This window comes from Poecilia formosa, unplaced genomic scaffold (genome assembly GCF_000485575.1).
Source record: "Poecilia formosa unplaced genomic scaffold, Poecilia_formosa-5.1.2 Scaffold103, whole genome shotgun sequence".
Taxonomy (NCBI): domain Eukaryota; kingdom Metazoa; phylum Chordata; class Actinopteri; order Cyprinodontiformes; family Poeciliidae; genus Poecilia; species Poecilia formosa.
In genome coordinates this window covers 1,792,377-1,818,532 of record NW_006800042.1, presented here as the reverse complement: position 1 = coordinate 1,818,532, position 26,156 = coordinate 1,792,377, and the positions used below count along the sequence as shown (strand labels likewise).

Here is a 26,156-nt window from a genome sequence, read left to right as displayed (position 1 = left end):
TATCACATACCTTTAGTGAAAAATGTATGACATTAAAAAAGCAGTGTAGTGGGCAGGGACAGTGTCTTCTTTGATTAAAAATTTAAGTTACTTTGGTGTTTTTTCTGATATCTCATTAAAATGACTTCAGGAACAGTAGGCAGTGATTCAAAAGTTTCTACAACTTTTGTAAACCGTGTGTATCACTTTCTTACTTAAGTGAGCACTTGTGTAGCTTAATAAAATGCCACTTGTGTAGCTTAATAAAATGCTGATAAGTTGCTTAAACTTACCTTGGTTTAAGCAATCCTCATCACAGACTGTACAAGTCTTTAATAAAAATACATTTAATAACACCCACAAATAAATCCGTGCATGTTAAACTGGTTTCTGTCGTACTTGTCGAAAGGCTTTTAATTTTAAGCTTCAGTGTTTCCGGTGTGACTGTAACCTCGGTTACTTGAAAACTTGACAGGTACACAGTAAAGCGTGGCCGCGGCTCCTCCCCCAACAGAGCTAGTCAGAGCTTCGCTACAGCTAACTGAACTGCGGACTATTGCAGGGAGGCTGTTCTTTGGCTCCTTACTAGTAGGTGGAAGTTGCAGTGTTGCGCTAACACGAAGGCCTTTTTTTGAGCATATTGTCGACTACTGCTGCCGTACCTAAGGTGAATTGCACCAATTTGTTAGTCATTTGTAGTTACTGTTAGCTAGTTTCGTCGTTTGCCTAGCTAACTAAGTTAGCTAGGCTTATTGGTATTCGACATCAGTTTCAAAACAAAGCCCGCAAATCGAGAATCCGAGACCCAGCTGTCACTTTCAGACTAACTTTTTATGAGTAAATCTTGCTGTTTCAAACTGTCATGGAAAAATCGCAATAGCACTCTTCAGTTCTATTTGTTTTGCATGTATGCTTAATGCCTAGTTATCTTTATTTTGCTGACATTTAGGATTACAATTTGAAGAAACTGCGAGTTTGGCCGTGAAGCTGTTAAACTGATAGCTAATCAAGCCTCTAAACTTGAGCCGCGGTGTTCTGTCAATAAAATCAGACGGGCTGTCTTGAAACTTGGAAATCAATGTCCGAGAAGAGTTCATCGTCCGGTTCGGATGAGGATGTGGACCCAGAATCCGGCCAGCCTCTGGAGTTCGGAGGAGTTTTAAGCAAAGTAAGTTCTGGCGAATTAACACACATATAGTCTCAAAAGGATATGTAAACACAACCCTACACGAATCACGAGTTAATAGCCGCGTGACTTTTGTTTATCTTTATTTCTAATTTTGAAAATCACAATGCTCATTGATTAACTCAAGCAGTGGAGTGCATGTAAATGTGCCAGATTGGGACATGAAGGCTAATCTCAATTTAAGGTCCCTTAGATGGCAGGTTGGTGATCTAAAACAAGATTAGGAAGTTAAACCACACAGTTAGTTAACTGAAAAATGTTTAAATATAGTTCCTCTGGAAAACAATCCCTTAATTCCTTAGTTTGACTAATATTTAAGTTTTTGTGTATGATTTTTGTATTGATTGGCATTCTGGTTTGTGTTGACCAGACAGTATTTCAAATATAACAAAGTCCTGGCTGTCATGTGTATTCTTGATGACTAAATGAAACTATTTCTTATCTTTATATTTCTTAAGTTCACAATTAAGTTTATTTGTTTTAATATGTGCAAGTTGTGAATCCATTAGTACACCTAAACGCATGTATAAAGTACTGCTGAAAGTCCTTTATATATCGCTGCAACTTCTGAATCTCTATTTATAGACAGGCAAACAATTTTATTCATCCTGAGATGCAAACATGCTTTACGTAACTATTACAAAAGACAGTCCTCCTTTATTCCACTGCTCAGCTTTTACAGGTATATAAACAACAGTGTCATCTGCATACATCTAACAAGTAACAGAATATGATTATATACTTTAAAGTAATTCATGTACAGGATGAAAAGTATCTTAAGGGACACCAACGTTGAAAATGTAATTCCTGCAATATGTTATCTATGACGTTACGAGGTTTAAAATTTTAATTCACCTCCTGAAAATTACATTTTAATTAGTTGCTGAAAAGATTTTTGATTGTATTTTGGAGCTATAACTACATGCTGCTATTTTTTTTTTTTTACTTTTTATTTTTTGTGCTTTCAGTGGACGAATTATATACACGGATGGCAGGACCGATGGGTTGTGCTAAAAAACAACACACTGAGTTACTACAAGTCGGAGGATGAACGGGAGTACGGCTGCAGAGGTTCCCTGTGCCTCAGCAAGGCTGTTATCACAGTAAGTGCCAACCTCAGGGGAGAGGAAGGAAATGTGTGGCTTCACCAAAACAAAATATCTTGCAATTTTGCATCTTTGCGACATGTCTGCTTTTTCACCAGATATCTTGGAGTTGTAAAAAGAAAAAAAAAAAAAGTAGTTTAAAAATATATGGTTTTAAATTACACCAAGACCAATAAAATAGGCGAGTTATTACATTTAAGAAGCCGACATTATGGAGTGATTGTGCCCCTCAATTTACATTGAAATGTTTTGTGAATCAAATTTATTTGATCATGCAATAAAGCTTTAAATAAATGTTTCTCTGTCGATACTCTGCCTTTTATATAGTTAGAGGATCTACAAATTATGTTGCAATAGTCCTTTAGGTCATGTTCCTTTTTCATAGACTAAAAGTTTCACTGTAAAAAGAGGCAATATCAAAATCTGCCTTGCCATAAGAGATTCTGCTTTATCAAACTAAGTTCTTGAAAATATATCTATAAGTACAGCACTGTTTCTGAGGGAACGGTGAAGCCCGTAGGTTAATTACAGATCAAGTGACTGGGGCGTAAATGGCAGCTGCAGACTCGTCGCAGTAACAGATCTATAGGGAGGTTTTCTTCCATCGTTATTTTAATTCCTTTTCAGCAGACAGTTGGATTTCTTTAATCCATGTACTCTTGGGGTATAAAGATAAGAGGCTAATGAAGTTGTTAGGAGCACAAGGAGGTAGTCACTTAAATGACCCATGTAAAATTACCTCTTAATTTCCACTTGTTATTCACATCACAATGTGAATAACAATCTCATTGAGATCGTTTTAATATTAACACCCTTTTAAAAACGATTTGTTTACTTGAAACTGATGTTTTCTCCTGTTAAATGTAAGTTTGGTCCATACAGTGTAATCACTGTTCTGGCATTTTCCCTCCGCAAGTGAGATATGCTGAAATTCCACACTCTAGTTAAATATTCACTCCTGTTTGAGCTGCAGCAGCCAAACAAATGGTTTTACTGTGATTTTTGCACTTTTTTTTGTTCCCTCCTGTGGGATTATTTGATTTGGACCTGGATTAAAACTGTACAAGTAAAGCTCTCAGCGAGCTCCTTTCAGCTCGTGAACAGAATGGAAACCCCGTCCAGCCAGGGTCTGCTGCTAACAGTGTTGGAGGAAACTAATTGTTTACAGCTTTATCATAACTCTTTCTCTGTGAATATTAAACATCTTGGTGTGTTGTGACAGTGAGGTCTGAGGACTTGCAGAAAGAAAAGAAAAAAATAACAAAAAAGATTTTTTTTTCTTTTTCTAAATGATGAGTTTGTTGCTCGCTGGCCAGCAATGAATGCGCAGCAAACCGCCCTCATGCTTAAGCACTAAAACCATAAAAACATTGCAAACAAAACTTTTGAAAGGTCTGTCAACTTAAACTGAGACAGTCTTTGCAGTTGCTGTTTCCATTTGCTCACATGTGTGTATTATTGGGGAAACTCATGTGAAACTTTGTTTACATTTATGTTGGTAAATATTAATTTGTTAAACGGTGGTTTGTTTGGACGTTACATTAGTTTTTTTTTTTTTTTTTTTTTGAAAGCTACTCAAACAAAATGGATAATTAGTATCTACACAAACAACACTGGGGGTCTACTAATAGGCCAAGAGTGAAGACAAAGCCACTGTGTTTGCGATGTACTTTGTGAAGTCAGACGCCGGAGGAGGAACTTTACACTTATACGTCACACTTTATGTGCCAATCCTTGATTTTGTGGCATGCAATAAATCTGAAAGTCCACTAAAGAAGAAATGTTCTTTTCTCTTCTCCATTCTTACAGAATCGGTTGCTTGGGATAATCGATTAAAAGAAAAATGATTGAAAAGACGACTAGTTATTGTCAGCATTAGCAGGACACGCTCAATCTACGACCTCCCGTGTGCTTACAGACAAAATTTTTCTTTCCTGTACGCAGCCTTTTTGCACAGCAGTGCTTGCACAATGAGAAAAAGAAATGAACGAACCATAAAATGGAGTGTAAAGCAGAGGTTTATGGTCCGTGTCTGATACTGCACAGTAAGATAGATGGCCGTTCTCTCTCTACCCCAGTAACAGTCACGGCTCAATGCGCCTAAATGTTCTCCCCCAGATTATCTTCAGGTTCTGGTTGGAGACAGGGTAGCTTTTCTAATGTAACGCCAGCCTGCAAATTGAAATGACTGAGGTTTATATATATAATATATATAATTGATCACTGAAATATCATAGAAAACCTTTGACCCAATTGGCTGTTGCAAAGTGCAGTTTGTGAAATCTACTATCAACATGAAAGTGTCTCAATCAATGTTGCATAAAGTTCTGCAGGCTCAGACTTGGTGATCAGGATCTGGAGGGATGTGACTGTTGTCAGCAGGAGCAAATAAGGCAGCACATGAGCGTCATTCTGCAAATGAAATTAAACTTAGCTGGCAGAAGGTCGTGTCAGCTGACTGAGCAGCTGGATTCTTGTTGGTCCTGGAGGAAAAAAAGAAAAAAAAAGAAAAAACTGACAAGAAAACTTGTATATTCCTGTGTGTTTATTCCTTCCTGTGAACCTTTTTTTTCAAAGCTGAACTCGTCTCAGCTGAGCTCAGTGGTCAAATTCCAGTCTGAGAGGAAACGGGTAAAATTCTTTGTTGCACGTGTTTGGGTGCCTCAGGCAGACGGTGAGTGGAGCAGGGTGGGGGAGAGTAATAAGTCGAATAATTCCTCCCAAAAGGAGAAAGCGAAGTTGAAATGATCCAGCTTCTTCCTGTAATAATTAATGTTTAGTTTTCTTTTTTTTTTTTTATCTCCCTCCGCACAGCCCTGCTCCAGTCGTTTCGGGGTGGGACAGGAGATGCGAGACATCAGTTCTCAATTAAAATGTCTGTTTATCGTGTGTGACATGTGGCTTTCTGTCACTGATTGACTCCATGTGCTTCAAGAATGTGTCATTCCTACTCAGTTAGGGTAACAAAGAGTTATTGAAGTAGTATTTTGCTCCTACTTCCCAGTACTCTAATTAAGGTAGAGGGAAAAGTTCAGATTTAGTTATGTGATTTTGTGTGCGGCTATAGTCCGTTCCGATTGCAAACATTTGTCGTTATTATTCATGAGGCCTCTCCTCTCTTTGCGCAGCCTCACGAGTTTGACGAGTGCCGTTTTGACATCAGCGTGAATGACAGCGTTTGGTACCTCAGAGCAGAGGACCCTGAGCACAGGCAGGAATGGATCGAGTCCATAGAGCTGCATAAGGTGAGTAGCTTCTTGATTACCATGTTTATGTTCTCCTTTCTCGTCACTCTTGATCCCTTTGTTTGCATAGTTACGAATGTAGAGATTTGGGAAACGGGTCCATTCACGGCGTCTAAATCCAGTTCTTTATGCGTTTGTGTGTGGTTGGTGTGGACCCCCCCCAGCCCGCCCCGTCAAGATTAAAAACGTGTTTTTTTTTTTACAATAAACCAAATAATCTTTGTTTGCTATCAGATATTTTCCTGGCTGCCGTATTCGCGTAGCTCCAACATTCAGGTTGAATCGGAGGTCAGATTTTCAGATCCGACACGGAGTTCTGTGTTTTCTGTTCTGTGAGCTGGGTGTGACAGCAGAAGGACTCGAACACACATGCAGAGTTCGGTACTCAGGGAATGTGAAGAATCTAAGTGAGGTGATGAGGCGGGGGGCTTCCCTCTCTCTGATACTAGGCTGCTGCTCCCCCCTTCAGAGACATTTTAAATGATGTTTGGCTTCACGGTAAAAGTATGTGGGCCAGATTGAATTTGTTCAGGTTTTGGGTCAAAGTTTGCGTTTAGATCCGTCTGTTTACAGGCCGAATGTCTCTTCTGCAAAGAAAACTCCTGTCTGGAGAGCTTGCTTGGCTGGAGTCACATGTTTTGTGATGCACTTCGTTTGCTGCAAACACAAGAACATCACATGAATTTGACTTTTACACAGTGAGAATACTAGATGCAGTCATGAATTTAGTGTAGTATTTTTTTTCTGGTAGAGCATCACCAACATTGTACTGACATCACCAAAATTTTACTTTTCCCAGGGCGAAAAATACCTACATTATTGAAACCAGATATTTACATACATTGTTTGTTAAATACCAGAATAATGACAATGATAATGTTATAAAGATACTCTCCTAAAAGTCAGGCGTCTACGTGCACTTCCTTAGCTTTTGGTAGGAATGCCTTCAAAATTTAAAACTTGTGTCAAACATTTTCCATGTCCTTCCACAAACTTCTCCTTACAGTTTTTTGAAATTTTGGCTCATTCCTCCTGGCAGAACCGAGTCGGGATTTTAAGCCGCCTCACGAAAGCTCTCTCCAGAAGTTTTTATCGAGCTTTTTGTCCTTCAGCCTCTTTGTGACAAATTTTGGTGGTGTGCTTGGTGCTGTTGTCCATTTGGAAGCTCTCCATACTTATGCCCAATCTTTAACTTTCAAGGCTGATGTCTTCAGATGTTTCTTCTACATTTCAACATAATGTTCCTCCTGCGTGATGTCATCTATTTTGTGAGCTGCAGCAGTCTTTCTTGCAGCAAAATACCACATGAACATGAGGGCGCCACCCCTCCTCAGCTGGAATGGTGTTATCAGCCTTACAAGCTTCCCTCTTTTCCTCCAAATGAAAGGTTTGTTCCATAGGACCAAACGTCTCTAATTCATTGTCATCGTTAGGACATTTCTCCCAAAAATTAAGGTTTGTGTCTGAGTGAGTTTCCAAATTGTAATCTACCTCTTCTTTTTATTTCTTTTTTGCTTTTGAAGTGATAACTTCTTCCTCTACGAGTTGCTCTTTTAATCCATGTTGGTACTAGACTTGTTTCCTTGTGGGTAATGACGTTCTCTTACCAGCTTCAGGCAGCATCTTCACAAGACCTTTTACTTTTGCTTTAGGATTGATACATCAAAACACATTTATCTCTTGGACAAAGGAACCCGTCTGCTTCCTGAATGGTGTGATGGGATGGCTATTCCTGGAGTTTATTCTGTGACCTAAATAGATGGACGTGTCGCCTTCAGACCTCTGGAAATTGTACCAGAGGACAAACCGGACTTGTGGGTTCTCGCCGATACCTTGCCTGATTTATTTTGGATTTGTCCCTGGATGAAGGAAGCGGTTTGTTTGAGGGGTTGGCTTAAAACATCCTGGGGTGTGCCTCTGTTTAACTCAAATGTTTGAGATGCTTTTAAAGTCATGATGACATTGTCATGTGGGATTTCCTGGATTGATGATGGTGTAAGCTTTTCTCTCTGCAGCCTTGTTTATCTCCTTTAAGACTTGCTCTCTCCGTAATTAATCAGAATAAATCACAGAAACGTTAAAAACAGTTCATTCTTTAACACTTACTAATTTTGTGCTGCCTCTGTCACTTCATCCTGTGTTATTATGCAGGATGTTTTAGTTTGGGTGCGAGTAACTTCATGCGTTTGATCCATTAGAGTTACAGTGTGAATATTTCGGGGTCATGCCCTGCATGTGACCTTTGGTGACCTTGTAGAGGTTAAAGTATCATTGCATTAGGCAGTGTGTCTGTGCTGCTCCCAAATGGACAAATGAGGACGTCCTCTGTGCAACCTCCCATAGTTTCATTATTGCTTCCATCATAGCAAAAAAAGTAAATATTCTGACTGGCTTAATTTTTAGCTGTATTGTTGAAGCATAACAATTATTATTTCTATAAGTTGAACATCAACTCAACTTACTAGGATACACTTTTAAGAATGGGGTTGCTTCTTTGCCTATTCTTTTTAATACTGGTTATTGTCTGTTTTAGATGTGTGTATAAATATTGATTGTGCAAATCATGAGGATAATCCTCTGGATTAAAGAACTGGGGATGGGAATCAAACCCTGCAAGGATGAGGTGCTTAAAGATGGCCGGTAATCACAAGTTCAGCTGTTTAACATGTATTAGTTTCCACTTTTCAAAGGGAATCTGCTGTCGTTTTCATATCTGTGTTGGAGCATCAGCTTGCTTTGGGAAAACTGTTTCAACGTGAGTTCATTTGTGTTTTTATACGTGGGTGTGTTTGTGTTGGTGGTGAGAAAAGTGCTGCTGTGACAAGTGCTGCTCCTGATGAATATTGCATGTTTTTTTTTTTTTGTTTTTTGTTTTTTTCACCGGGACTTCGTGCTGAGAAAATGGATTTTGATGAATATTGGAGAGCTTGAATTTGAGAGAATTGGGAATATCTCTCATTTTAGATGGATGGTGTGAACAGTATAACTTTAACTCGCGGTGCAGCTGAATAAAAGGAGATGAAATACGAGTCGGGCGGCAAGACCTAAAGTATAAGATCCAGACAAATGTTGCTTCCTGCCTCCCACTCTTGCTCGCCGTCTCTCTCTTTTGCTGTGTCATAATATACAGCAGGCTGCTTCACTCGCCCACATTTTTAGTACTTCATTGGTTTGTTACACAAACAGCTCCAGACAGCACTCATCTTTTCTCTAATGCATGCAAGCCCTGTCATCTTTTACTCCTCATTCTACTTTTCTGACTGCAAGAGCAGAGAGTCGCCGGTGCCTGCACAGTGATGGATGCTGCAAAGAAAGACAGGCAAGATGAAATGGTTTCACATGTCAGGGTATGTGGTTTCCTGATATATGCATGTCGAACAAGAGGTCTCCGTTTATGAGTGTGTGTTTGAAAAGCTTTGTGTGAAAGGAGACAACTTAATTATCAGCAGAAGTCGCCTCTCAGTCTGCTTCTTCTGCTTCAAAGAGCATCCAATGTCTGCCTCTCATCCAACTGCTGAGAAGCAAGCGGCTACTTTTCCCATCTTCTCTCTTCGCTTCTTGTGTCTGTTTTCCTTCACATGATGTGCTAAGCTAAGCAGCTCTCCATTTCTCTTCTTCACCTCCTCTTCCTCTCTGTCTCGTAGTGAGGTGTGTCCGGGGAAACTGGATTAAATCATCTGCATTGTCAGTGTCAGAGAGTGGTTGGGGATCGCCTGGCCATGTTGGGGCCAGCAAGCCGTCAGGACTGCAGCAGTACCCTGCTCTGCTTTGGCTGTTGGAATGGCCGAATGGTGGGCTTACAGCATTTTGGCATGCTGCCTGCCTGCTCGCTGTAAATCAGCCATGCTCTTTCAAACAGTATCTACCCAGTGTGCCATTGTTCTGACTTGAAGTTATTTTTCCACACCCCATACTGTGTATTTGCATGCAGTTTTTGACACGAATAGCTCAAACGAATCCAGGTTCTGCTGTGCAGAGCGCCCGCACAACGATGAGGCTTGTAGTGCACAATGTGGATATTTCTCAAGCAGCAATATACTCAGGTCAGAAGTTGCTGTTGTGTGTGTGTGTGTGTGTGTGTGTGTGTGTGCGTGTGTGTGGCTGTACACCCTCTGATCACTCATTTAACTTGTAAAACAACAAAATCCCATTTCAAATACGTTGTATGAATGGGTGCTCAGTTTGCATGCTTGTCGTGCAGCTGAGCAGGCGCATTAAAATGGCAGTCCGTGCTTTTGTCAAACAGCGTTCAACGTTTTGGTGCCGAGTGGAGTTTTACTATACATAGATCACACTTTTCTTCATGGATTTAACTTTTTAAGCACCATCACATTCATAAATGCAGGTGATTTGGATCGTTATCTTACTGAAACGTCTTATGGCGACCCATATTTATTCTAATTCAGCCCACTAGATTTTTATTTATCTGTGTTACAAAGAAAAGCACATCTGAAGAAGCAACAGCAGTCTGGAGCAGAGGCTCTACATGATCTCAGAGTCCGTCTGATTTCATAACTGTGTTGATCAGCAGAATTCGATGCAGATAACATGTTGATAGTGGTGCATAGTGACCTTTCATTGAAATGGCAAATGTATTGGTGTGTAGAAAGCCACACCCCTTTGGTTCCTCGATTCTGCTGCGTTGTCTCAAACGCACACAGGATCTCAGTGGATCGCCTTGCATGATGTAACTGGACAAAACGATCCATATCACTTTATTTTAGAGCAATTGCTAAGAATGTCAGTAACTCTACCGCTACGGATTCTGTAAAAGCAATTCATAATGTGGATTTTCTTCCTTTGCTGGATAAATGGCCTTGAATTAAAACAATTTTTAAATGTATTTTTCTGTCTGAGATCAATTTGACATCAAATTTTGTTTGCTGCTATATCTTCACATCAGTAGCAAACGGCATAAAATATGAACGGGGCTTATTATCACCAATGCTGACGAAGCACAAAGGACCTTTATTTACAATTACCTTATTGATATCTGTGGATCGGGTGTGGCACCTGAAACCACAGGTCAGGTTAACTTGACAATCACGACTGACATTTGAAATGCAAACACTTCTGTCTCTCACAGCCTGACGGCTGTTTCACTTCGTTGGTCTAATGAAGAAGAGCCTTTTTTTCTTTCTGATTATATAATATGCTGCAAAAATGAGCACAAAATGTGGTTGTTCAGTTACGTGGGCTTTTTTCTGTGGATTCCAGAAACGTGTGTTTAATCATGCAGTCTGTCGTTTCAGCTTGAAGAGGCACTTGCTGAGGTTTGAATTTGAAAATGCTTGTACTCGTCCCAGTACCGGATCTTCTGGAATGATTTGTTGTGTTTATATTTTTAAATTTTTGTGGTTTAAAAATGTTTCAGTTTATGTCCTGCAGAAACATCTTAGTTTCACAGCAGCCACTTTGAACACAAGAAACTTCCTTTTTCTGGAGGAAACCCGTTTGTCTGGTCCACGATGAACTCCGGATGTTGTTTCTTTGATTTGTATGTTATGTCAGTTTCCTTACTGTGTCACTCTGTTGCATTAGGAGAAACTGCAGCCGAAGCCCGAGTGTGTGCCGTCTCTCAGTGTCGTCACCTGACTCCCTTTTCAGTTTAGTCACTGATTTTAAGAATTCCTCCTTCATTCGTTGCCATTAGCCAACAGAACCAGCTCGCAGCTAGGCCTGTCATAACAAATTTTGCTGAGCGATTAATTGTCTAAAAAATTATTACGATAAACGATAATATTGTTTCAAGACCTTTTGACACTGATTTAGTGGAAATGACTAATAATGCATGCAATTTCCTGCCATAGATACACTTTATTTTCAAAAGAACACATAACACTGGAACTGATGAACTAAATAAACAAAACAACCAAAAATAAAATGGATTCTCAGTCTCCATTAACAAAAAACGTACTTGAATAAAAACTAAACAACATCAAGCCAAAGTGGAAATAAATACTGCATTCAACCAAAAGAGTGCAGCTTATGAAATCTGTGTACTATATTGGTCTTCAGTAATCACAAGATTTAAATAGAGAAGATGGACACATCCTGACGCAATAGTTCACACTACACGATTTTTTTGCCCCTATTTTCCCCTTATGACAATCTTAGATCGTTGGCCGCTGGTGATTTCGTAACTGATCATCCTGCAGTGTGTGGTGTATTACGGTGGATCGTCGTGGCCGCCCCGATCTAAATCAGGGATTTCCCCCGACTGGGATCGTTAACGCTGAATGTGACAGGTAGCCAATCAGAAAGCGCGGATTCTCCTCCGTGCTGACACGGCGCAACCTGAAGTCAAGTGGACATTGGAGATGATATGTGGAAACAACATTAATGTTTATTCAACATTTTGTGCAAAGAATATAGAAATGACAAGGGGAGGAACTGGAGCCAAATTGCTATCGCAGTTGATGAACCCGGTAGGTTCTTCGTTAACGTGACATAAATAGGTTATAATGATTTTCATTCAGTCAGGACTTTAGCTGAATCTAGCCACATGCATCACAGGTAGATTCTAGTAAAGCATTGATTTTGATTTTAAAATTAGTTAACTGGACTTGTAGCCATTACTTTGTGCTCATGTGGCTGGACACCACACGGCACGACGGACCCGATCGAACCGCTATACCTAGGATTTCTATCAGGTTTTGAAAATGGCCCGACAGTCCGCCAACAACTGTGTAGTGTGCGCTGGACATTACACTAAGGAAGAGCACCGGAGTTGAGCCTTTTTTCATTCAGTGCCATCAACAGAAAGACAAAAAGACAGGAAGAGACGATAAAGCCGATAATTAAAATGAGGTCGATGGGTTTAATTTATCGTGCGATTAATTGATTTATCGTTTATCGCAACAGGCCTACTCGCAGCTTCTAGCTGAGTTTTGCAATCAAGAGAAAATTAGACTCTCTAAGCTGTGACTAAACCTGAGCAAATACCTTGAGACAGGAAACCCTCCCTCCGCATGTTTGCATCCTGATTCACACATTCAACATTTCGGAACATCACAGCTGATACGGCTTGTGCACAGGTATGACGTTTAGTTTCTGGTCTCGGATCATGACTTCACTGCCTCTGCTGGTGGGACAAACGGGGTATTTTACTTTGGTGTGTCTGTCAGGGAATGCATGCATCCGAATAGACGACATCTGTAATAAAACTTCTGTCCCTGTGCTGAGCCGGCAGTCGGAGGCGTTGCCTAGTTAAATGTCGGCCAGTTAATGGAACAAATGGCCCCCGCAGCCACTATGACTGGTCATAGATCTGCTTTACAGTGCAGCGCTCTCTTAGTCTCCAGATTTTATATTAAGCCAACGAGTTCTCAAGAAAATGTTGGCCTAAAGCAGAAAATGTAGCCGCCCTACTTTAGATAATGGTCAGATATACAACACAAATAATGTGTCACTACATAAAAAGTTGCTTTTCTTAGGAAAAGAAAAACTTGTCTCTTAAAATGTTTAAAGAGAAACAAGAGTAGACCTTGATGGTTTTGTAACTTTGCTAGTAATAAAGCATTTATTTCTATTAAAAACCGATGCATCAAATCCCAATTATTTAACTTTAAACATTTATTTGGGTTGTAATGAAATAAATCGATGCATAATTTATTATTACAGCTGTAATTTGCTCATTATAATATAATCTTGTGTTGATATTAAATATGACAGCGTTAATTAAATTGGTTTATAGTTGCATAAAACCTGTGAGAATGTTATAATCAAACAAAATTCTGTTTTGTTTTACCCTCGCATGTTAAATACAGTTTAATCTTTCCTTGTTAAGGTGTTTTTTTATTTCTGTTTTTGTTGTGTTCATGTGTATTTTTGATTTTTCGCCCTTCAACTGGTTTTCTCTGACAGAGATGCACCGATCAGGATTTTAACGGGCTGATGTTTGAGGTTTGACCTCCTGATTCTTAATTTAAACTGATTCACGTAAAAGGGCGGGGGGGAATGTTGGACAGGGTCTTTGAGGTGGGAACTTTTACCCAAAAGAAAACGAAGGGAATGTACGATTTGTCCTACTTTATTTGTTGAAGAACTTGTTCCTGATCGCAGGAAAATTTGCCCAGTCGATCCAGTGTTACTCAATGTTCTGAACCACTAAGCTTTCTTTGTGTCCTGTAGCGTTTTGTTATGGATCAGTGTTTTGTTTTTTTGTAGGTCGACTACAACTTCATGCGCCCTTATTGTTTTGATTTTTTATTTTTTTTTTATTTCTTCTACTTTCATTGTTGCCTCTCTTTGATTTCTGTTTGCTTGCGTCCGCAGGCCGAGTCTGGATACGGTTCAGAAACGAGTCTGAGGCGTCATGGTTCCATGTTGTCTCTCACTTCAGCTGCTAGTGCCTTGTCTTCCACTTCCACATCCTCCTTCAAGGTAAAAACATTAGTCATTGATCAGATCTTGTATCTTCAGGGTATGAAAACTGTAGCGTCTGCAAATAAAACACCAGATTTAACTAAATAAACACAAACCATTTAATGTTAATGTCAGGTTGAAGTTTTGTAGCTTGGATTAAACTGCATATCTCCTGCAAAAAAATCAAACAAACTTCCAGCTGAACTGAATGTCGTCCTCTCTCTGCTCAGAAGGGCCACCGGCTGCGCGAGAAGCTCGCAGAAATGGAAACTTTCCGGGACATTCTGTGCCGACAGGTGGACACTCTTCAGAAGCATTTTGACTCCTGTGGTGATGCGGTTTCCAAAGATGAATTTCAGAGAGACACAGGTAATGTTTGGCTCATATTACACCAGAACCATTTTGTTTTTTTTTGTTTTTTTTTTAAGAGTAATGATCACGTTTTTAGAACTGCACATCGGGTTTCAGCCTTTGGTTTTACTGGCAAAGGAAAGCATTTATTGATGGTAGCTTCTTGTTTAATGCAGCATTGGAGTTGAAGAAGAATGGTTGAAGTGGCTCGCTGAGGAAGGAAAAATCGATATCTGCTTACACGACGTTTTGTGGCCGGTTTAATGGCCGGTTTGATCTCTGAGGCAGAACCTTTTGTATGATCTTCAGAATTCCTTTTTATATTAAACCTGCAGGGGTGCAGCTTGAAATCTCTTTGAAAAGCACAAATTTGTTCCCAAACATATGAGAAAGTAATAATGTCCTCAGTTTGTTTTTGCTTTTTTCAATAACCTAACCAAATATAAATGAAGCCTCATTGCATAGAGTTATTTTTGTTTCCTCTTCAGTTGTGGAGGAGGATGAAGATGAATTTCTGACCACTACAAGACCTGAAGGTGAACACAATCACAACAACAACGGCAGCAAAGAGAAACGTGAGTCTTCTGTTTTTAATGAAGGATCCACTCAAGCCGCAAAAACATGTTTCTTTTAGTGCAACAAATGGATAAAATGTGAATACGTCCTCTTTTCTTGCGTGGTGCAGTGTTTCCTCCGGCCAGTCCCAAAGTTATTAACGGGATCGATTTCAAGGGAGAAGCCATCACCTTTAAGGCCACCACCGCCGGCATCCTGTCCACTTTGTCCCACTGCATCGAGCTGATGGTCAAACGAGAAGACAGCTGGCAGAAGAGACTCGACAAGGTACAGCGCCGCACTGTGGGGGGCTTGACAGGAGCTGACGGGCAGCAGGGGACGACTGTGGTTGAAAAACATGAATGCGTTTCAGGTCTTTATGTTTGACAGGTGTTCATGAACACTGTCAGAATCCTGTGGGACTAACTTTATGTGGAAGACGGCTTGAATAGATAGTTGTCTGGAAGGAAAGAAATGGCAAAGGAAAAGGTTTGCAGATTTAAAAAAAAAAATTATTAGTAATAAAAAATGGTTTCACTTTTTTTTTTTTAATCACATAGACTTCCTGGTGGTTTATTGGCCTTTTGTATGACAGATGAATCTAAACTAGAGCATAATTGGAAACAAGTCTATATGCGTTTTTTTGTTTTTTTTTTATTATAAAAAATCTTAACCGTGTGCCGTGCCCCCCTAATGTGTACTTTATTACGGTTTACAAAAATGGCTCAAACTCTAAATAGATGGAGGAATTTTGGACTTTGACTAGGCCAGCCAAACGTATTGATGTGATTTCACTTGAATCGTTACCGCTCTGACTGTATGGTTAGAGTCCATGTCCTGCTGGAAGACGAACTTCCTCTTCAGCCTCTAATAGGCTTTCTTACAGTTTTAACCTCATATCTTCCCAGAAGTTCTAACCAGCTTTTCTGTCCCTCCTAAAGAAGAACATCCACATAGCGTGGTGCTGCCACCACCATGTTTTACTGTGGGGAAAACGTATTTGATGCCATGCGCTAAAAAAATCTGTTAAAATTACATTTTGAAGTAGTGTTACATGACAAAAACAATTAAACGGTGCTAATTCTTTGAAAGAGTGTACATGTATTGCACATTGTGTAACCAACACATTATATATTGGTTGTTACACTTTATTTTCTTTTATCTCCACATTTTAATATTTTTTTTTATTTTTTTCAAATTTTGTCAGAAATATGATTGCTGTCAAACAACAGTTTCCTGTTAGATTGCCTCTTGTCTCTCCTGAGCCTAAACGATCCAATCCAGACAAACGTGTGTTAAAAATATTAATCATTCAATTATTGCAATTATTTAAAAAAAATATATAAAAATTGAATGAATGAGCGTTAAGTAACGAATAGTTATCTTAAAGCTTTCTTTCCATGTGCTCTAAATGTCACTGTGCCTTTAAGTGTGCGCTCTCTAAAGCTCACCGCTTGCCAAACCAGTTTCTTCCCCCCCACCTCTCTCACTGTTAAAGGCGTGCCACATAAAGCTACAATTCAAAAGCAGCTCACTTAAACTACGGTCAGGTGTAACCAGCTCAAATAATACATTTGGTTTCGAGTTTGATGGCTAGCTGACCTTCTGAGTCAGGGGGGAGTTGGATATCAGAAGAATTTGAAGGGAGAAACGCAGCTTGGACTCCTTCTGAGAGGAATCTTAGAAAATGACTTCACTGACTTCTTGGTGGAAACATTCAAAGCAGCGGAGCACCGAGCTGCTCAAACACCAAACACAAAGATGGATACCTTTACAGACCTCCAGCTTTAAAGTAGGTCTCTTTCTGTGTGTGTGTGTGGGTGTGTGTGTGTGTGTGTGTGTGTGTGTGTGTGTGGGTGTCTGTGTGTGTGTGGTTGTTTTACAGAGCTGCAACAGTATCGGCTTATGTTTATTTTGCAGCAGGTTTTGTATGTCTACACCTTCCTTTGGACTTTGCTTGATGACATTGGCTGGTTTACTTTTGCCCTTACTGCTGCTTTTTTTTCTTTTCTTATGTATTTAAGTTTACATTTAACTATTATATTATTTTTGTAATCACTGTAATATGGATAAACTGTGCAGAACCTGGTGCATTTTATTGTTTTCTTACTCTTAAAGAAAAATGTTTCATTTTCATTTTAAATAATTGATTGACAGCAGAGAGAAACCTGTCACAGCTTTTTCCTCGTCGACGTCTGACGAGGAAGAAACCTGTGGGTGTGAGAACGCAGCTGAATATTGCAATGTTTGCTGAATTCGAGACATCCAGACCCATACTTTCATCACCTTTTATCCCAGACTTTTCTTCTCTAATCTGAATCAACTCAAGCAGAGTCGGGAAGGAGTGTATTTGTTACAGCCACATCAAACACACTTTGTCCCTGTGCTTGTGAGCAGGAGCTGGAGAAGAGGAGGAGGGTAGAAGATGCCTACAGATGTGCAATGAATGAACTGAAGAAAAAGTCCCACTACGGAGGCCCAGACTATGAGGTGAAGCAATAAGATTACTGGAGCTGAAACGGCTCAGGAATGAAAGCAGAGGGATTTGTTGAAGTGCTTTTCTGGTGGATCTTGCTTTGAGCCGTCCTCGTTGGCTTGTTGCAGGAGGGGCCCAACAGTTTGATCAATGAGGATGAATTTTTTGACGCAGTGGAAGCCGAGCTGGACCGACAGGATAAAATCGAAGAGCAGGTGCGATGAAGTCTGGAACCCTTAAAGCTGACGTTTTTGATGTTTAGAAAACAGAGACGTGTAGTTTAAGCTACAGCTTATTGTGCACATATGAAATCTCTGGTCTCGTGCTGAACTTGAAATGCTGTTTGCTTCAGTGCCAGTCAGAGAAGGTCAGGACACCGCGACCGCCTCCGGTTTCTCCTGCTGATGTCTTTTCCGCCATCAGTACACACCGATTTGCAGACAAGGTAAGCAGTGTTTTGTTTTTTTGTCGTGCCTATAGTACATTTTCTTGGTTTTAGTCAATCCAGTGTGTATAGTGGACTGTGTATGCAGTGTGTCAGTCTCTTTCCCTTTCTTGAATTGAGTTGTTTCTTTAAATTTACTCTACAAAGAGCGGGGTTTTCTATTTTATTTAGAAATCAAAGTCCAACGTGCTGGAGGGCCAGTGGACAGGCACAACGTCGAAGTTGCTTCTGATTCGGTGTGAAGTTTCCAAAGTCAGTGATTATCCGTGGAACCATCGTCTTGGTCCACCTTGTTTCATCAAGTCCGGAGTCGGTGCAGCTGCCGATCAGAACATGTTAGACCATTTATGCTTCCTCCTGCCGATGAGATTATTGGAGATTCTGATTTTATTTGCCAGCAGGACTTTGTACCAGCAGCTGGTTTAATGACCACGGCGTCACCGAGTCTGCAGATGAGATGAAGGCGGCTAATAAAGCAACTGGGGTTTCCTTGATACTTCAGCGCAGCTGCAGGCTGATCACATTAACGCAATGATTAAAGCAAAAGGAGCCCCGAACCAGGTGTTGAGTGAAAAACAACAAAAAAAAGTTCATTATCTGTAAACCATAATCACCCAAATCACCAGAAATAATCACTGAGTGTAAAGAATCTATATAACGAGTAAATTTCACTTCTAAATTACTAAAATGCATATTTTCCTAGATTAAATTCAAGTTCTTTCTCTGATGGCTTCCCTCACATTTTCACCGGAGCTTCTGCAGTTTCTAAACGAGTTGCTCGCTTCGCTCTTCCTCTTCGCTCTTCTCTCTTCCAAACATCTCTCTGCCGAGCAGCCTCGCAGCTATTCCTCCTCCGTGTCCTCGGTTGAGCTAGTCACCGCCTCGGATGACGTTCACAGATTCAGCTGTCAGGTACTGCCACACAAACCGTGGACCCCTGTGATGTGGGATGCAGGAACCCGTCTCCCTTTGTTTTTTTTGCTACTCCTACAGAGCATGAGCAGCCAGCATGAGCATGTCTTATAACAACTCGATCCAGGATGCTGGAAATATTAGCTGTACTGCCTGGAGTCCATTGGAGTGAAATTCTTTAGTCGAAGCTTTTTTTTGTTTTTGTTTTTTTGTTGCAGAAATACAAAAACAGCAAAGCACCTGGAGAACACAAACATTCCTGAACTCAAAGGTTTTCCTGAGGGTCCAACAGGCATTATTCCTGGAAGTTGTTCTAAAGCTGCATGGCTGGAATCTAGATAAAATCCCCCCCTAATTTAGAGCCATTTCTCATCCTTCCACCTTTTTTCCTGTTTCACGGCACAAGCATGCAGCTGTGCAGACGTGTGCTGCTGTTGCTTCATGACGTTGTTTGGATATTGAGGAGTCCCCTCAGGCAGGACCAGTCTTCTCACTTTTATTTGGTTTCTGCTCTGCGGCGACATTCCTTGAATCGCTTATAGGCCAAAATACGTGTTCTGTTTGAATGAAGTTAGCACATCTCCTGTCTGCAAACACACAGATTGTTCAAGACTGAAACGTTTTAAGTGGGTTAATATAGGTTGACTCTTGCTGAATTGTGCCTAGAATAGGCGGTTTATGTAAAACATTGTCTAACCCGAGCTTATTGAATGTCTCTCCGTGTCTCAGGTGGAGGAGATGGTGCAGAATCATATGACTTATTCCCTTCAAGACGTGGGTGGAGATGCCAACTGGCAGCTGGTAATAGAAGAAGGAGAGATGAAGGTGGGTACAGACGAGACAACAAGCGGCCTATGAATCACTTCCCTTGGTTGCAAGCTGCGACTTTATAACACAACTTATTTTCATTAGTAGCAGAAATGTTCTCAAGAAAAAGTGAACAAACTACTCCCTAATGTCAAGCTTTTATGCAAGAGTAACAAAAAAATAAAGTAATTCACAAACTACGAAGGTTAAATGTGGTTGTTCTGTTTCTGGTTTAGGTTCTGCGGTGGGTAAATTAACGCAACCTTCTCCCCCTGCTCTCTAACAGGTTTACAGGAGAGAAGTGGAGGAGAACGGCATCGTCCTGGATCCCCTTAAAGCGACTCACGCCGTCAAAGGCGTAACGGGACACGAGGTCTGCCACTACTTCTGGGACACAGATGTTCGAAATGACTGGGAAAGTAAGTTTACGGCGACAGGGAGGGTCGCCATGCCGACTCCCGTTTAGCTCCTCCGGTTTCAGTGTTGTGACCCGACTGACACGAGCCTCTTCGTTCCCTCCCTCAGCCACCATCGACAATTTCAACGTTGTGGAAACACTTTCCGATAACGCCATCATTGTTTACCAAACGCACAAGGTAGATTCAACGGAAACGGGCTGGACATTTGGTCAGCAGCGCTGGTCTGCAGCTGTTTGTGTCTTTGGTTTGCGTTTCAGAGAGTGTGGCCCGCCTCTCAGAGGGACATTCTCTATCTGTCGGCCATCAGGAAGATTCTGGCAACAAACGAAAACGATCCTGACACGTGGCTGGTGTGCAACTTCTCTGTCGACCATGACAACGCTCCTGTAAGTGTTGACACAAAACACCGATCGTGGCACACAGGACTCCCACTGCTTTTTGTTTACAGCATTTTTATTTTCTCTCTGCCATTTTCAGCCTTCATTTCAAGAAATTGTGTAAAATGTAGATTAAATGAAGTGCATCGATTTTGATAATGTGAAAAGAAAAGTGTAAATATTTAATGTTGTTATAAGTTGACAAATAATGTTAAGTGACGTCAGCTCAGCTTAAATTTTTGTTATGGATTCACTTACCAGAGAAGTTAAGATAAGTGAAAGACCTCATAAACAATACAAACAACTGTCATCATAACAAAGAGAAGAGAATAAAGAGTTTATTCATTTACAATATCGATAAACACAAATGAAGCTTTTTACCAAAGGGAATGACACAGGTTTTCCCCAAAAGATAATACATCAATGTTAAGGAAAGTAATTAAAACATATAACTTTCTTTTAGCAAATGTATAATCTGTCAAAAATTATTGTTATCCTTTCAAAATCAGTGGAAAAACCTCTTATAGCATCACAGATTGAATTCTAATTATAATTCCCATCACCCTAATCTCCATCTCTCCCCACAGACTCTCTATCAGATCCATGACTTTGTCTGGCTATGTCTCTCCAAAACATTAACATTCCTTCATGTCAATAAAAGAAACATTTTGATTAATTTAAACAATTACTTTAAAGCTAAAACTGTCGGGAGTCTGAGTGTTATTGTAGGACACGTATCACCATCATTTTCACAAGTGATCATTTCCTGTCACCTTTATTCATTTCTTGCGGCCCACAACAGTTGTCTTCTTTTCCATGACTGAAATTGAGAAATAGGGAAAAACTGTAGAAAAGCCACAATTCAGCTGAGCCAGCTGAAAGTTGCAGAGGAGTGATGACGCTGCGTTTGGAAATCAGGCAGTGATGCAGAAGACAGTGTCCACTGAAGAAGAAGAAAGCAGTGACAGCAATGCAGCATTTAATGTGTGAGAGCTTATGTTGTGATTTATCTGGTGAGGAGAAGAATATCAGGAGAACTGTGGTCTGAGGACAGTAGCTCAGAGACATAGCAAACCTGCACTCTACGCCGGGATTTAAAAGCGTTGTGTGGCAGTCTGCTTACCTTCGACAAAAACTGCAATTAAAAAAAATCTAAATCCTTTCAGCGGTGGAGATGTTACTCCAATCCGCACAACACCAGAGCATTCCTCAACAACCTTATCACCAAAGTAATTCACTTTATATCAGTGAGCCATGCAGAGGTTTTCTAAATGCAAGTTTTCAACCTGTGACCATATGTAATATGTGAATATTACATATGGATATAATTTTGATGGTATGTTTTTTGTCTAATTATGCGTATATTCTAGAGGAAGTCACGGGTTGGGTTACTTGACTCTTCCTGTAAAGCAGACATGCATGTGGACGTTAACAGTCAGATGTTCTCAGCCTGTGTTGAGGTTTCAGCCTGTGGTTTCCACTCCATTTGCATTAGTGGGGTAAATTGTAAAATTAAGGCTGTACATAGGAGTGCAAAATAGTGAACGTGTTTGTTTTTTTTGTTTTTTTTAGAAAACATATATCATGTGCTGTGTTTTGTGCTAATCATTTGCTTTTTTTAACTCAAATGTCTCAAATAAAAGGCATTAGTTTTAGTCGACTTCTAATGTAGGCTCAATAGTTAACCTAAACTATTCACTAGGGCTGTGTAATAACATCGATTTTGCGATATATATCGATATTTTCTTTCCTAGAAAAAAAATCGATATTCATCCGCAAGTATCGTAACATCCAACTGTCACCTTGTTCACTCACTGCTTGCTTCGCCGGGAGAGTGATTAGGTCATCAGACTTAGAGTGATTCCTTCAGATGTTAAGTGTCAAGGTTAAAAAGGTATCAAACTATTCAGAGCAGGGTACTTGGTGCACTTTATTTACTTTACAAATGCATGTAAGCTACAGTTTGTACTGTTTCAATTAAAAGAAACATGTTTTCTCACCACTTCTTTGATTCATTTTGTCCAGCTGTCGACTTTAAGTCTGTGTCCATGTCCAACCAGAGCCAGGTATTGTGTAGTTGGTGCTTTTAATCAGTTTTCAGTTAAATGAATTCAATCCAACTCTATAACAGTCACAAAATGTCACCAAAATCACTCTGTCGCTCTAAAATCTTTCAGAAAATTGCAAAAGAATACAAAAAAGAATACAAAAAATTGTATTGTTTGCTGAATATTGCAATATATATCATATCGTGAGCAGAATATCGTGTATCGTATTGTGAGATTATTGTATCACTACAGCCCTACTATTCACAGGGCAGCTTGGGAGCCTGGGAGTGTTTGCATTCACCGTTTTTGTTGTACCTCCAGCCCACAAACCGGTGTGTTCGTGCCAAAATCAATGTGGCCATGATCTGCCAAACGCTGGTCAGCCCACCAGAGGGGGACAAAGAGATAAGCAGAGACAACATCCTCTGTAAGATCACATATGTTGCCAACGGTAAGTTTCTCTCTCCAAGCCATCTGGTTTTCATCTCAGGGATTACAACAGCAAACGGAAAGATGCTAAGTAGCATGACGTAGTGTACAGTTTGCTTTGCGTGACTCTTTGCCTGAGAAAATCACTTAAGTGTAAGTTTGAGATTACATGTTTTGGTTGATGATTGAAAAGTAAAACATGTTTTATCACTTTATGAATCCCATGTCCAACTTTGCTATATTAGAACAAGAGTGAAAAGTGCATTTATTTCAAAGAGCTAATTCAAAAACGAATTAGGTTTTTGCAAATGGCGATATAGTTCATAAGTTTGCTGTTTAAATTTGATTTTCAATAGTTGACATTAAAGGAAAACCCAAATGTTTGTCATTTGGTTCTTTGTAGGGTTAGGTTGTCAGTTGTAGCTGCCTGTCGGAAGAGAGCAATCTCTTGGATTTTGCTTCATCGTCAGCTGCCTAGCAGCAACAAAGATGGTGTTCGATTGTATTCTGGTGAAGACACAATTATCTGATCATTTCAGATGATGAGGAGGATTGATAAAGCGTTTGTCTGCACAGCTTGTTGGCTTTTAAACCGCTCTATAAATCTAAAACTGCAAACATGGCAATTTGGAATTGACTTTTTTTTTTCTTTTTTTTTTTTACATTTTTGAGCACCTATGTTTTGGGTTTCTAGTTCCTGTAAACTGTAATCCTCAAAATTATAACAAATGTTTGAAACTAATCACTTTGTGTAGTGGAACAATGGACCAGTTTCACTTTTAAAGTACCGCGTTTTCCATATAAAGTAAGATACTTTATATTTTTCAGGGTAGTATTGTTTCTCTGAAATCCCAGCCCAGACGTCTGTAGCCCATCTGACCCGTCGCTTCCTGCAAACAAAGAGGCTGCAGCTAAAAGCTTCCTCGCTGGAGCGTCGGTTCTGACTTTAGGGCCTGAATGTTTATGAAGCAAGAGAGCAGTTCCTCCTCTTTTCACTAGAGGGCGCCCTGCGCCGCACTGATTTACTGTTATCCATTCTTAATGGCTGGTCACAAATTGTGAGGAATTGCAGAGTGAGCTGGTAACCCTCCTGTGTGTGGCTGCAGTAAACCCTGGAGGCTGGGCTCCGGCTTCAGTCCTGAGAGCCGTCGCCAAGAGAGAGTATCCCAAGTTCCTCAAACGTTTCACCTCCTACGTTCAGGAAAAAACGGCTGGGAACCCCATCCTCTTCTGAACACTAGGAGGTAATCTGAAACAAACACTTAGCTTTTTTTAAAAAAAAAAAAAAAAAAAATTATAAAAAGCCAACATCCTCTTTAATTGCAGTTATTTTATTTATTTTTTTACTGATTCGTTCTCCCTAACTGTGTCAGGCTCACCCACCGTAGGTTTGACGCCCTTCATTCAGCACGCTGTCAGAAACCACATGGCCCACTCTCCTTTCATTTCCCCAACTTTCCAGCAGGACTGCACATGATCAGGACGTCCCTGAAGACGAGCGAGCTTTAACACCTCAGTAGTTTCCACCCCAGCTGCAACTCACTGGCTGCCTCCAAGTCGGTGGCCATGAAAGTGCATTATTAATAGTCAGTTCAAGGGTTTTTGAAGAAGTCTTTGAAATGTTATTGATTTGTTGTGTTGTTGTTGTTTTTTTTCTTCTTTTTTTTTTGTAAATTGTTTTGTAAATTTCTTATGATTACCTACTCCTGGACTTTTTTGGGTGTGCTACAATCACTAGTATTACAGCTACTTGTTTTTGCTGCTGCTAAAGTAAAACTACCACAAGAGAGGAGCAGCTGCCCACTGTTTCCCCCTTTCTTGCCTTGCCCTGCCCCTTCTTGTGACGACTCTTTACTGTTCGATGGGGGGGGTCAGAGCTCACAGCTTCGAAATCTTTATATTTCTAGATTGTTATAAACTAGTTTTTCGGAGAGCACATAGACACAATGTATTGTACAGAGAGTAACTTTTCAGTTAGTTTACCAACATGACAAATGTGAATCGACTGTTAAACGCTTGAATCTGATGACAGCAATTAGCCGGGCTCTGTGGGAGATTGAGAGACTTTGCTTATTAACTCGTCTTGGATCGTTTCTAATTTTTTTTATTTTTTAAATGCTAAACTGATAATATGGCCAAACTGTGGTCTGAAAATGCTAAGTTGCGATCATCATTTGTCTGTAACCTCCAGCTCAGTGTTTCAGAGGGACATTTGCATACGATCAGCTTCGGTGTGTGATGGGAAGTTTCCTCTCCTTCGCTGAGAGATAATCAGATCTACTCTACACACCCGTTTTTATTTTTGTGTTTGTTTGTTTTCTAAATTGTTTGCTGGGCACTAAAAGCCATTTCCACGTGTCAAGTTTGAAAACGAGATATGCCTTTGTCCAACAGAAGTGAAATTATTAACTGATGGGAAGAATATCGTTCACATCTTGGGCTCTCAGTTGTGGAGAATTTACATTTCACTCGCCACACTGCGGTGCAGCGGCATCCTGCCACTTGACTGATAAATGAACCACCCCCAGAATGCCTTAGACACCAGGGTGACCCTTAAAACGTTCTAGATTTCTCTACTTTACAGCCACCAGACGTGCATTTATCAACACTGCATTGAGACTGGGGGGGGCGGCGAGGGAGTGATGGGTCGACATTTCACGTCATCGTACCTCATGACTTTTAGATTGTGTTTAACGCCAGCAAGCGTTGGGAGTTCCTCAATCAGCTGATCTGCGCGGCTGGGAAATTCGCCCGCAGATTGAATAATCTTAGAGCTCAGAGGTTTAGAACGGTTCTGGATTATTGTTTTTGTTGCTGGTAACACAAACTAGATCGTGTTCTGTCATCTGAAGAATACAATTAGTGTTTTTAATTGTATTTTGTCAGCAATCTACAGACTTTGTATATTTCTAAGTTGTACATCTGAAGTGTTATTATTTGCACTAAGTGTATTTGCATTTGACAATGTTCTGTAAAGTAAAATTATTACACAAAAGAGCTGAATAAAAGTGTACTGTTTATGGAAACTAGCCACTTTTCACACTGTCTGAGCCCTTTGGTAAAAATGTGGGAAAACGTGTGAAATCTGCGATTATTGCAGTAGTTTAATACTGAAATTTCAATGAGCCAACTTTAAATTTTGTGTTTCTGTGTTCAGCTGGGGGGGCGGGGTAATTCAACCACGTCATTAGGACTGCTGTAGTCGCAGTAGGTGACACTTTTTAAAACTTTTATGTATTTCAAACACTCATCGACTCGGCTTGTTTTAAAACTCACCCATTTCTGGTTTCTTTAGGGTGCAATGTCGATGTTACAGAAACTCATTTTTAAGCCACTTTTCAAAATAAGAAAAATAGAACTTCAGTAAAATTAGGTGGTTTGTTCATTCTTCAAAGAAACGGCTACAAAAATATAGACTTGGTCTGCTTTTTAATAGATTAAAAGGAAAGAAAAA

General features: G+C 40.1%; 1 protein-coding gene across 7 annotated transcripts; it reads left to right on the top strand.

The window, feature by feature from the left end:
* The first annotated feature begins 472 nt into the window (after nucleotides 1-472).
* On the top strand, nucleotides 473-25,731 carry cert1 (ceramide transporter 1). 7 transcript variants are annotated; one of them, XM_016674896.1, is made up of 19 exons: nucleotides 473-646; nucleotides 1,029-1,147; nucleotides 2,134-2,268; nucleotides 5,400-5,516; nucleotides 13,794-13,901; nucleotides 14,114-14,252; nucleotides 14,723-14,809; nucleotides 14,920-15,077; nucleotides 17,187-17,279; nucleotides 17,394-17,480; nucleotides 17,618-17,710; nucleotides 18,545-18,622; nucleotides 19,352-19,447; nucleotides 19,716-19,848; nucleotides 19,955-20,025; nucleotides 20,106-20,234; nucleotides 22,595-22,724; nucleotides 23,809-23,946; nucleotides 24,091-25,731. In XM_016674896.1, the coding sequence occupies exons 2-18, from the start codon at nucleotides 1,058-1,060 to the stop codon at nucleotides 23,934-23,936; spliced, it is 1,872 nt and encodes a 623-aa protein (XP_016530382.1). In that variant the 5' UTR covers nucleotides 473-646; nucleotides 1,029-1,057; the 3' UTR covers nucleotides 23,937-23,946; nucleotides 24,091-25,731. The 7 variants fall into 7 exon arrangements, with proteins under 7 accessions (XP_016530382.1, XP_016530379.1, XP_016530380.1 ...); XM_016674893.1 differs by having other exon boundaries at nucleotides 24,076-25,731; XM_016674894.1 differs by having other exon boundaries at nucleotides 929-1,147; nucleotides 24,076-25,731.
* Nucleotides 25,732-26,156: the final 425 nt, after the last annotated feature.

Excerpts from the sequence above, each read along its gene's own strand:
- cert1 (XM_016674896.1), top strand. The coding sequence starts at position 1,058 with ATGTCCGAGAAGAGTTCATCGTCCGGTTCGGATGAGGATGTGGACCCA. Across the intron at positions 14,253-14,722 it reads TGAATTTCAGAGAGACACAG|TTGTGGAGGAGGATGAAGAT; the intron begins GTAATGTTTGGC and ends TTTCCTCTTCAG. Across the intron at positions 19,448-19,715 it reads TAGAAGAAGGAGAGATGAAG|GTTTACAGGAGAGAAGTGGA; the intron begins GTGGGTACAGAC and ends GCTCTCTAACAG.